This window comes from Epinephelus moara, chromosome 10 (assembly GCF_006386435.1).
Source record: "Epinephelus moara isolate mb chromosome 10, YSFRI_EMoa_1.0, whole genome shotgun sequence".
NCBI lineage: Eukaryota > Metazoa > Chordata > Actinopteri > Perciformes > Serranidae > Epinephelus > Epinephelus moara.
This window is the reverse complement of record NC_065515.1, coordinates 35,265,870-35,279,040: the sequence shown is the minus strand read 5'-3', so window position 1 is coordinate 35,279,040 and position 13,171 is coordinate 35,265,870. Positions and strand designations below refer to the sequence as shown.

At 39.8% G+C, this 13,171-nt stretch overlaps 1 protein-coding gene across 4 annotated transcripts in view; it reads right to left on the bottom strand.

Annotated features, from left to right (window-relative positions):
- The window catches only part of ect2 (epithelial cell transforming 2), a 101,494-nt gene that overhangs the window by 12,602 nt on the left and 75,721 nt on the right, over positions 1-13,171 (bottom strand). For 2 of the 4 annotated variants that reach the window (XM_050055014.1, XM_050055015.1), the window contains 2 exons: positions 8,729-8,863; positions 5,399-5,939 (listed from right to left, as the gene is read on the bottom strand). In XM_050055014.1, the coding sequence (XP_049910971.1) occupies positions 5,430-5,939; positions 8,729-8,863 (645 nt within the window). In that variant the 3' untranslated portion in view covers positions 5,399-5,429. The remainder of the gene's footprint in view (positions 1-5,398; positions 5,940-8,728; positions 8,864-13,171) is intronic. The other 2 variants (XM_050055016.1, XM_050055017.1) reach the window with 1 other exon arrangement.

Genomic DNA, 13,171 nt, shown 5'->3' with positions numbered 1-13,171 from the left:
AAACCAAAGTGTTCCCAAACGGAGGATTTAAGGTTTGCGGGTGGGTCTTCAGGTTCGTCAGGCTCACTTGCCATGTTGTCAAAATGCGAGAATGCGCTGCACAAAGTGAAAGCGGAGATTTACGGTCAGACTCGGTCCGTCACTCAATTATGTCCGTCGGGGAACTAGATATTTTAAATGGTTCGGTTCGCAAAAATGGAATTAAAATAAAACAAAATAAAATAAAATAATATCCTGCGCCCAATAATTCGGTACAGGGTCGTGCCGAATCGAAAGTCGCGTATCGAACGGTTTGACACAAATACATGTACCGTTATGGCCCTAGTTTTATCTAAACAGAGTTATTTGCATTATAAAAACCGTTGCGGCGGCTCTAGGACAAGTGCACTTACATTGATCACTTCCATAAAATAAAACGAGAAATTGGAGAAGATTGAAAAAATTGTTAAAATTAAATTAGGGAACTGATCACAGATGCATTGTGTCTGTGTGTTTTTACATCTATTGTTGCTTTTAATTTGCAGCTATACTTTTAATGAAGCTGACATATCATGACAGTCAAGCACCCCCCGGGATTCCGGCAGCCAATCAGCATTGAGCTGCAAGCGACAGGACCCAGCGAAATACCACTCCAGATGAGATTTCTCATCTCAAGCGACGCTGTCGCTCGGAGCCCGAGCGATTTTTCTCCTGGGCGAATATACGCTCAATCGCACGTTTGCATTGACTTTGTATGTAAACTCGTCGTTAGCGCAAAAAAAAAAAAAACAGGTCCAGTGTGAACACAACTTCAGTGGAGTCTGGTGGCTTTGATGAGAGCATAGATGTTGAACTCAAGCCTTTACAGGCTTTCCCGTCAGAACAGGCTGTCTGACACAAAGGTAAAGCGGTGAAAATACCCTTTATATAGTGTACACTTAAACTGATGTAGAGTTTTTTAGGTGGGACTTTTTTTAGGTGGCTAAACTACATTTTGTTGCTGGGCAATCCACAGCAGTAGATTGCTGTACTTAGCCTGCTTCTCCAAACTGGAGGTGTGCCGACTGACATTTACTGTATGTAATGCACTAACTACAGATAAGTACCCCATTCAACCCCACTTCAAAAAAATCCCACCCATACCTTCAAAATCACACTGATGCAAGAGTAAAATGGGCAAATCCCAAAATGTTGTGTTCGTTACTAGGTTGCAGTGGGGAGGCAACTCTCAAGACAGTAAAAAACTCTCTCTTCAGTAATCCATCCCCAAGACGGAGAATGAACTGTACTGTGTATGTCTTACTTGTACTGTGTGTATGTCCTAATTTTCTGTTAGTTTTCACTCAGTCCTTATGTAAGCTATTTGTTCTTGTCAAGTCTTCATGTGAGCAGTGATGGTCACCTCTTACAGCCCAAGACAAATTTCCCACACGTGGGACAATAAAGTTAATCTTATCTTATCTTAAAAGGGTTCTGTATGGTTCATTGTGAAATGGTTTAATGATCTCCAAATTGAAATCACTGTCATTCTGTTATGTCAAACCCCATTTCATAAACATGAATCCCTTTCACACTGGTACAGCACTATCCACACGACTGGGAACAGGTTAAATGGCCGAACTGAGTACACTGAGCAGCTCCTCAATCACAAATGGTTAAAACGGAGCACAGCTATCATGTGAACTGAACCACAAGTTAAAGCTAAGATGAGAAGTCAGTCCGGCTCCCATCAATACATTGACATTTTAATTCTAGTGAGCTGTTTTTGTGTAAACTAGCCAAAACATACAAAGAGCATAGCATCCAAAATCAAAGGCATGCCTTGACATTTGGATTTTCACTCCTGATATTTTCTTCAACCAGCACTTACATTAGTCCTTCAAGTTCTTTTTTAAATAAGCTGCTTTGATTGAAACAAAGACCTCTAAAAGCTTACTTCAACTTAGTAACACCTGCTAATTTGAGTAATCAAAACTACTCTTTATAATAATAAAGGATCTGTCTGTACTAAACAGTAATGTGGTAAACACCTGACAGGAAAATAAAACTAAACTGTATGTGACAGCATGCCTTTAAAGCTGTAGTTAGTAACTTTAATAAAAAATAACTTGTGTAATATTTGCTGACAGTCACTACAGTCACAGAGCACTATATGAATGATAATCAATGAAATCCCCCACATACCTCTGCTTACTCTATTGCGGCGTAGCATTTCTAATGCAACCACATGCTAACAAAAACAACCGGTCAGAGCCGAGGAGTCTGTGACACAGCTGTCAGTCATGTCAATCACAGCCTGTGAACTCAGGTCAGACTGTCAGACTAGGCAGCACCGATTAAATCTGAATCAGGATTCTCAGGGTTTTCCTTGGGTTTTTTTGAGACCAAGGTGGCAAAGGCCTGTGGCGGGGGGCATCTTGACAGCTGTACTTTTAGATATGGTCCCCCCCTCTATTAAATATGAAAGGAGGCCCCCACATGCTTGAGCTGCTGACTTGTATAATCAAAAAAGACATGTCCTGTGATTGTCAGCCTTCTATGATTATATTTACCCTTTACAGCAGGCACATTCTGACAGCTGAGAATATTACTGTCAGGTATTGTCCCCCCTCTATTAAATATGAAAGGAGCCTGAAAATCACAGGACATGTCTGTTCTGATGATACAAGTCAGCCTTTGTACTAGATAAGCAGGGAAAACCCTGATTCTGTTACAGTATTGCCTGTTTCTTGCCTCAAATGTATACAGAAATATATTTTAGTGTCCTGTTTAGCTGTAAAATGAGAATGCTGGTCTGCCCGGTTGGCCGCGCTTAGTACATTGGTTGACCGACTCCAATATGTCAAACTGGGTCACAATCTCGAAGTGGCATTAGAGAGTCCTCAACTCTGATTTAGGGCTGGGCGACATAGCTTAAAACTAATATTGTGATATTTTCAGGTTATTTCGCATTACATTATATGTATCATGATATTTTGAAATCTCCTCCTAAGTACTGCGGACTACTAAAATACGAAATAATTAAATGAACTACAGTTTCAATAAGTTTCAATAAAATAACTATTGTTATAATAAAGTTAAATATAGCAGAGTTATAATAAAGTTAAATAAAGCACTGTTATAATAAGGTTAACTAAAGCATTGTTATAACTAAAAAAAAAAATATCAAAGTGGAACCACTGGTGCTTTTATTTGGAAGCACCCAGCTAGTCTTGGGCCGGAAGTATTGATGTATTTGCTTTGAACTTGAAGCTTCCGGTCAACAGTTTGATGTTTGCAGTTAGCACAAAATTAAACTGCTGTAGCAGTGCCTTTGAAAGTAAGGGTGTATTTACTGTGAGCTGGAAACAAACTCACAGTTCTCCAGTTCATATTTTAATAGTATTTGCAAGTCCCACTGGTGCTCCGTGGTTGCAAAATGCAACTGAGTATTTGCAGTCTGGGGTTCTACATTTCCAAAGACACACGGTTTCCCTGGTCACCTTATCACTAATCTCATTAAATTAAACTATTACCGTGGCACTGTTAATCACGATGATTTGTTCATTGTAAACTTGAAACAAACTAACAGCTTATATTTGCAAGTTGCAGTGGTGCTCCATGGTCACAAAATGTGACTAAATAGTCGTGGTCTGGAGCCCTGCTCACACACTACACTTCAGGAGAAAGTAATCTGGATGCGCAGAGGGGTGTGTGTGATGTATTAGATTTTTGAGTCTTCCATTATGTGTGTGTGTCTGTGAGAAGTAGGGCTGTCAAAATTGCTCAAAAATGACATTCGAATATTCCTTCTAAAAATAACTCATAGGTTCGAACCATTCAAATTTTTTTTTTTCGCATTATGTCTACAAGAGGGCAAACTAATACAAGGAAACATACTTGTATATGTATTAATACAAGGAAACATAACTACTTGTAGGTATTTTTATTTCAACATAAACGTCTTTGAAAACATACCTACACATTAAAACACATAAAACAATTATCTATAACATTACGTTAGAAACGACCGTGGACCTCTCGCTCGCCCCCCCCCCTCTCTGACCCGTCAGGCCACACCGCTCGCGGAAGCGCTGCAAAGAGCCTCGAAGCGAAGCCAGTTTCCTTTCGGCGCCCATGTTAACCGATGTGTCATCCACACCGGCTGTGCCGCACTGCACAGCTCCGTGGCCGGCTCTGGTCTATTTTCTGCGCGAGCGAATGTGTCAAGCCGGGTGATGGAGACAACAGCTGGGAGCAGAACCGCTTGTCGACCAGCATGGAGAAATGCGCGTCTGATGTGAACGGAAGTGCTCCGGCTCGTGCGAGAATTTTGGTGCGCTGCGCTTCGCAGCACCTCCGCGGGCGGTGTGGCCTTATGCAGTGCTTTCAGTGCAGCGGCCCAGGCCAATGCCCACTCGCAAAGAGGACAGCTGTGGTGGTGTTTTTTTTTCTCCACAATCGAATATCAATTTTCACATTCGAAGGTCCATTTTTTTTTCAAATTCGAATTTAAATTCGAATTTAGAATATTCGTTGACAGCCCTAGTAAGAGGGAGAGAGCAACGAGGGAAAGCAAGTGAGCTGAATTGCTGAAGCAAGTCTCATGCAGGTGGCTTTAAAAAATGGTGTTAACATTTATACTCGATGTTTGCAATATGGTCATTTTATATATCCAATGTGGCACATGCAGCGATACACTGAGTTTATTTTATTTATCACCCAACCCTACTCTAATTGGTTGCTTTTGGTGCACAGTGGTAAATTCTAATGAATGCCATTAGAAGCAGTAGGAAAAGGAGGAGGGAAATTATTTTTTTCCCTGAGTATCTCATGGACTCCTTTCACAATAAGTAAGTAAGTTTCAGCTTTAAAGCAAAATTGAAACAAAATTATTTTCATAAAGTTACAAACTGTAGCTTTAAAGGGGCCTTTTTCCCCTGAGGGAAAGCAGGCCAACACCTGGACAAACCTCTCCCCAGCTCCACATCAACTCAGCTCCATTATACCATTTTGTGTACAGCCCACTATTAATAGCAATCACCTAGTGAATATTCCCAGCCACCAGCGACCGTTAGTAACCCGGGTGATTCGTAAGAACAGAGCTATTCCAAATCAACCCTTAAAATCTCTGCCCTGTACACCTATGCCAATCTTATGTGGGGAGAAGCATTACACCCACAATACTTAAATATTTCTAACCCCCTCTCATTTTATCATTGGAGTTCAGCTGTATAGCCGACCCTTATTAATCTGATCCATCTTTGTCGTGGGGGCTCAGCTTCTAAGGAGTTGATTTGGGACTAGAAATGCACCTGTGGCGTTTGGATGTTAAAAGGCCAACATAGAGTATACAGCAGGTAGTGAAGATTAATTTGACATTAAAAATGGTAGTAGTGCACCCCTAGTTAAAAACTAAACCACAATAATGTTTGCTCACGTCAGATTCCAGCACTGAGCTTAGCGATGGTTTAGAGCAGAGTCTCCCTGCGAGGACTGGTCAGGACAGCCTTTCGTGGGTCCAGGGGGACTTGGGGATCCCTGCATGACTTGGAAAAGGTCCCGTCTTTGACATTAACCAGCTGAGGTGCCGGAAACCTTGGCTGGAATCCTACAGGGGGTAGGTGTCTGGACACATGCTGGCTAGATTTTGGATGGGAGTTTTTGGAGTTTAGCTGAGTGGAGTTTTGGGCAGCTGGAATAGAGCTGGAACGGCCTGAATTGGCTTGTGCTGGTTGGGACAATGACGGAGCATGAAGAATGGACTTGGGTTGTCCAGTGCTAGGGAAGTCCGGGCAGAGGCTTTGGCTAAGTTCAGCGCCAGTGTTAGGGCCAAGGCTATGGGATGGGCTGCAGGGGGTGCGTATACAGACAGGGACCCTGGCTCTGACAGGAGGATGGTCCAGAGAGTTAGAGCGCTGTACCACAGCACTGCTCTTGGCAGTATCACTCAAACTGAACGTGGAGGCAGAACGAGACATCTGGAGTGCATAACAGAGGGGAAACACATATGGAGCAAGGATTTATATATCATGAAAAAAAAAAAAAGACAAAACATGATGAGACAGGCAGAGAATAGACATGCTGAAACAAAATCAGGGAGAGAGGATATTTTCAGAAGGTAACACAAAAGATAGAAACACTTGTCTTCATGTGAAAGAGTGTATAAGGAAGGGAGAGAGAGAATGAATATCTCACAAAGTAAGACAGAAATGTTAGAATTTAGGTTTAAGTAGAGTGGGAAAGAGACATCTGCAGGGGTAAATTTAAAATTGCATACCTGAACTGACTAATATTATAGCGGGGATGCTCAATAATATTGGCACGTCTAAAAAAAAATAAATAAATAAATTTAAAAAAATGAACTATCAAAATCGGTCAACATTCTGATAATAGCGGTACATCACCAGTACCTGCCAATATCAGCTTTAAAAGTAACTATAAGAATGGGCCAACATGCTTTTTCTTATTTTGCACAATGAATGAATATTACATACATGAAAAGAATTGTATTTCATGTCTCCATCTGCTGGTGGGCCATCATGATAAGAGTATGCATGCATAATATGATGTTAATTCCACTACGGAAGAGACTTAATGATCACTAAAATTAGGTGGGGGAAAAAAGTGGATATATCCATCCATATCAGTATTGGTTAACGGCCAAATAAGTTGTAATATATCGGCATAATATACATCAGCAAAAAATCCAATATTGTGCATCCCTATACTGTTTTTTTTTTTTTTTAAATTCACAATGCACACCTGTCTACACTGTTAAAATAACAATCAAATCAAGTATCTGAACACTTCCCCTGGACAGCTATTGTCCAATAAAGCCAGGGGCATTTCATATGACATTATTTTGGGGTTACAGGTTATAAAAAAACCACAAGCCTGTGTAGCATTTCCCTACTGTGTGGAGCCAGTCCTGGATGCTACTATATCAGACTGTGGGCTAATGTTAGCAGCTGTGTCCTGCTCTATTACACCAGTTTTAAAATTGCTGCATTGGCTCCCTGTGCGCTTCAGGATCGATTTTAAGGTTCTTTTATTAGTTTTTAAATGTCTTAACGGTCTTGGGCCTTCTTATTTATCTGACCTGCTTTTACCATATCAACCCTCGGGGACCCTGAGGTCCTCCGGCACCGGCCTTTTAACCATACCACAAGTTAGGACTAAAACACACGGGGAGGCGGCATTTAATTATTATGGCCCCCGATTGTGGAACAGCCTGCCGGAGAACCTCAGAGCTGCAGAGACTGTTGATGTTTTTAAAAAGAGGCTCAAGACTCATCTTTTTAATCAGGCTTTTAACTGATCTCTTTATTTATCTATTTTAAATTCCTCTTATAACCGATTTATCCATCTATTATCTATTTTTTATTTATTTTTTATATTCTTACCCTTCCTCTTTTTACGTTCTTATCTCATTTAACCTTTATCTTTTGTTATTTTAGTTAGCCTATAGGTTTTAGTTCTGATGCATTTTATGTCTCTGTTTTAGATCATTCTTACCTAGCTACTAACTCAATTTTATGAGCTAAATAGCTTTTTGTTGGGTGGGAGGGTTGGGTTTTCTCTTTTCTTTTTGTTTTCTGTTTGGATCTTTGTTGTTTTTAACCTCTGTGAGGCACTTTGTGTTACTGTTGTATGAAAAGTGCCATATAAATAAAGTTGATCTGATTTGATTTGAGTTTAAATTAACAGGGGTCGTCACTGTTTTTTAGGCCAAGCACCCTTTAGCTTAGGGGTAAGCAACCAGCGGCTTCAAAGCCACATGTGGCCCTTTAGCCCCATCTCTAGTGGCTTCTTGTGCTTTGACAAAAAAAAAATATGAAAATGAATGGTGTTTTTTTTTTTTATTTATTATTGTGTAGGCCTAAAGTGATTCTTACATTCTCTAATTGTAAAAATGTAAAAAATAATAAAATGGCGGGAAATCTGAGCTGCTTGGCGGAGGTCTGCGCTCTCCGAGTGCTCTAGTTATTACTATAATATCATTAATAATATTAATGTTATTGTAGCTATTGTCATTACTGTCTGTCCTGCATCTCTCTCTGTCTCAATTTCTCTCTCTGTCTTTATGCATCATTTTGTCATGTGGATTACTGCAAATTTATTATGTTGATCTGTTCTGTACGACATCTATTGCATGTCTGTCCATCCTGGAAGAGGGATCCCTCCCAATTTTTTTTGCAAGTTAGAGGCTTTTCTGGGGGGTTCCTTATCTGCTGTGAGGGTCAGAAGGACAGAGGGATGTTGTATGCTGTAAAGCCCTGTGAGGCAAATTGTGATTTGTGATATTGGGCTTTACGAAGAAAATTGAATTGAATAATGTCATTGAACAAGGTTATAAGTTAGATGAATGATTTATGATTTTAAATTCTAAGTAGTGTGAATAATGTAAGAATTTGATTTTTCCTCAAACCTCTTAGTGGCCTGTTTCTCAGCAAAAGGAGAAAGGAATGGAGAGAATAGACAAGAAATGAGGAACAGATGGACAGAAAAATGGACAGAGAGATATCCAACAGCCACCCAGTATTAATTGTGATATGCTGTTTATATAAAATAGACAAAGTAGACACATTTTGTAAAAACTGGGGAGGGAAAAAAAAAAAAAAAAAAAAAACAAAGAAAGAAATTCAGGAAACTTATCTTCATTATTAACACAGATAATGGTCTTTCAATTACAAGTAACTTAGATATTAGAGAGCATATTGTTTTTTCCCTCAGTTTTCACAATGTGTATATAAACAGAAGAACTTACCGCCAGTGTGGAGCTGCTGCCAACGCGGTTTTCACAACTCAGCCTTTGGCTTTTCTCTTCTGGAGTACTGCTGGCCATGAAAGCCCTCTGGATCACACGCTTCGGAGTCTTCGTGAAAGAAAATGCCCTCGTCACCTAGCAGACACAGACACACAGACACACACACAATCTTAGCATGGTACTGTATATTGTGTGTTGTAGTGAATTTTCAGCCACTTGATTATGAGTATCTGTAGATAGAAAAGTTTTTGTCTCTTTGTACTTAGTATCTATCACTGCTGAGGCCAATCTTACAACTTTGTTTTTTACTTGTTCTGAACACAGTGACATAACACGTCACTTACAGTACTATCTTTACCAGGCATTACATGGTTAGAACAACACGCTAAAACATTCATTAACAGAGTACAGTTGTACATTCTATTTATTAAAAGGATAATGAGCCCATTTAATGATAATAATAATTACGATATAAAACATCAAAATATGTCTATGGCAAAAGTCTTCTTTCTATATGGTTTAGGGATCATATTACGGCTAGGTTTGCACTTAACAATTGGTAATGCCAAGACATTGTCTTTAACTTGGTTAGTCGTCTTCAACACTAACCAGTGCGGATAACGATGGAGTTTTTAAAGATTCAGTGTGCTGAATTTAGGGGCATATATTGGCAGAAATGGAAAATAATATAATAATCATATTTTCTATAAGATATGATAATCTGAAAATGAGAACTGTTATGTTTTTGTTACCTTAGAATGAACTATTTATATCTACATAAGGAGAGAGTCCTCATCTATGGAGATCACCATGTTGCACCGCCATGTTACTACTGTAGCCCAGAATGGACAAACCAAACACTGGCTCTAGATAGATTACATCTAGACGGATTTCATTTATCTAACTGAATTCAAAACCCCATTTGTGTTTTTGTGCCGGTCACTGTAGTTAGAGGCCCCTTCATGATGAGCAGCGATGGAAAAACAGATTTTTTAATGTGAAACTGCTTTATTTGGTACTTCTTAGCAGTTTAAATCACGGGGTGTGTTTATTTAGGAGAGGAAGAGACCTCTGTGGATATTTCGGTTCTCAGTGAAAACCTTCTGAACGTCGGGGTCTTAGGTTATTAGAGATAAAAGGTGAGCACACATTAGCAGGTGCAAGGCTCACGGCTGTCTCTGACGGGCCAAACAACATTGGAGAAACACTAAAGGTGGGGGGAAAAAATTGATACAGCAATATCATATCACCACACAGTGCCAAGTATCAATTTTTCTTATTCAAAAAATTATCAATATTACAAATACAAATTAAACTTTAGGTAGCCTACTAGAATAATTTAATCAATTGCTTTTTCTGTCTAGTAGATACATTTTTGCTGCTGCTGCTGCTGCAAAAAGGCTGAAGTGAGATGAACTGAAGACTTTATGTTATTAAATAAAAGAGATGTGACAAAGTTTTCCTTTGGAGACATAATTTACATTACATAATATTTTATTGTAATACTCAGCATATCATCACATATTTAAAATCACAATGACATTGTATCGTGACTTGTATTGTGAAAATATATTATAATATATATGATAAATATACCTATTCAGTGTTGTTACCAATTTTATTCACTGAATCTGTTTGTTGGAGAGGAATAAACATTATCTGTGGATAATGCGGCTCCAGGTAAAAACCTCCTGAATGTTTGGATTAGAAAAAAGATGAGCACACATAGCAGGCACTGCACAAGCTGCCCATCCTCAAAATCCCAAACACTTGTAATGTGACACTGCTTTATTCAGTGTTTTTACCATTTTTAATCACCTGGTCTGTTTGTTTTGGAGATGAGGAGACCACTGTGGATAACAACAGTGAAGGAATTCTTACCACTGAATCACCCTCAAGCTCACCTACTGGACTATTAAAAAAATGCGATAAACTCATTACATGCATTAATGTTTATTATATTTCAAATCTGGTAAGTAAGAGACAAAGAAGATAAGTTAATGGGACATTTTACAGTTGAAAGAAAATACATCTTAACAGTACTATGCAATAGTCACACTGTTTCTAAATTACCTCAACATATTTTTGCCATTTCTCTACTGACATTTCTTGTAATTAACTGACAAACACACATGTATATACCCAAATATACGCAATAAGCTATTATCTGCCAACACCTCAACCTGGCTGATTCATCTGTCAGGCTCTATAAACAATTGATATTGTTCATTTGTTAATTAAATGAAGTTGCAATTTTTTCCATTCACTTTATCAGGTAACCTCATTGCTCAGTATTAAATCTGTAAGCTGCAGTGTTGTTATTTGATTAATCTGAGTAAGAAAAATTGTTAGGGCCTTGTTTCACCACAGTAGCATTAGAAAGATCAGGATCAGGAATGCATTCACTGTCATACCAAAACGTGGACCTTAAGTGGAAAAGAACTTAAAGATGAGACTGGCAGAAAAATGGGGAGCATTGTAATTTGAAAGGGGCCATGTTTCTGTACTAGTTTTAAAAGGCTGGTGTTAAGCTATGAGTTTCCCTGCTATCTTCAATTTCACAAAGTTATTAGCCTTTGAGACAGCTACTGAGAAGGATCAGCATCTGACAAGTCATGATTTTTTTACGAGGCCAAATATTTTTTCATCAGTAGTACTATGATATGCTGTGATTATATGTGTCTGTTTAGTTGTCACTCATAAAATGAAAACATGCAAACCTATTTCTTAAAGCGATAACAGCTGTTGACCTAGCAGAATATGTAGCCATTTTTAAAGTAACCATACTCTGAATCAGGAAAAGCAGATAGCTTTTTAACACCAAGAAAAAGAGAAACTGGTAGAATGACTGGGGAGACAGTCTGCCCCAGAGCCTTTCCTTAATCTCTTAACCTTCACCGCTCTCAATTGTTCCCTCAAATGTTTCTTTAAAGTCAGATAAACCATTTTTCCACATGCTGTTTGACAATGTCACATACTATATCTTTGTCTGCTTGTTCCAAAGATTCTTTCAGGCAGTATCGTGCTTATTCTCAGTTAATATTCAAATCCTTTAGCTGCCCTCTCTGGATAAGCTGGAAAGAGCAGCTACAGAATGTGAGGCAGATTTCAGACCCAGTCCATTGTTTTATTACGGCACAATGACATCAAAAGGGAAACGTCTGCACTAGATGTCTTGTGCATGATTTCTTTCATGTTTCTGTGTAATTCAGCATGAAATAGTTTGTAAACTGTAGTCTAGATAATGAGGTAAATATGCAAAGTCCTGTCTGTCTGAACTGGGGCTTTACCCGAATGAGGACATTCGGGTGGACTTAGAGTCGGCACTTTAGGCCAACATGTCCCTCTTGTGTGGCTGCTGACAGCTCTGTCAACTGGAGAGTCAGTCACACTGGACAGCAGGAGAGGAGGTTGTACTGTACCAGCCGCTGGTTCAAAACTTGCTTAAAGTTATAGTTGGTAATCCTGTTCAGAAACACTTCTTTTTATATTGGGTGAAATGGTCCTTCCATTCTGAGAGTAGTCAATACATAACGCGTTCAGAGAAAGGAATGAAAAAAATCCGACCTCTGTGGCAGCTGAAGGCCTGTAAAAACTCTGACCAATCCCTGCCATTCGGTGCCAATGGAAAGAACCAATCAGATGCCTTCATGTCTCGTCCTGCCCGAGCCCCCATCCGTCCCTCCCTCCCTCCTCCCTGCATGCACTCATCACGTGTCACCGTTGCCAGAAATATTCAGCACACTCCTCAGCAGAAATACCGAGTTAGCAGGAGTTTGCTGAACAATGGCAGAGAAAATGCAGCCAGAAGTACCACATCCAGCGTTACTTGAAAATGCAGCCAGAAGTACCACATCCAGCGTTACTTGTAACGGCTCGCCCCGCTAAACAGGCTGATAAAAGAAAGTCGGAGGCAGAAAAGGCTGTGACGAAAAAGGCTTTGGATAAAGTGAGAGGACAAACCAGACATCAACATCGGTGCAGCTTTTGAACGGTGGAGACAACTGAGGGAGCTGAAGGGCCTGAAAAGTGATGCAGAGGTTGCTGTCTTTCTGTTGGACAGGTAATTATTTGTTTGCTTCGGGGGGGATTTTTTATTTTACTTGGCTCTTCTCTGCCCTGCTGACTGCAGGATGCGCGTTCAAGCTTGTGTGGGGCCGTGGCTTTGGACGGAGCACTGATGGGAGGGGGAGGAGGGGGTGGAGCTTAGAGGAGGTGCCGCTTTCAAATCTTGCTAGCTCTCCAACATTATCAACTATGGCTTTAACTGGCGTCACTGTATGCTACCAGAAACTTGCGTGCAGCCCTTCGTTTCCATCGCACCTCTCTATTAGGACTTAAGCCCTGTTTACACTGCCTGTTCAAGGTGTGAATTTCGCACCATTATTCTGCCTCCCTCGCCATTCTGTATAAACAGTATAATTGTGAAACGGGGGGGACAGA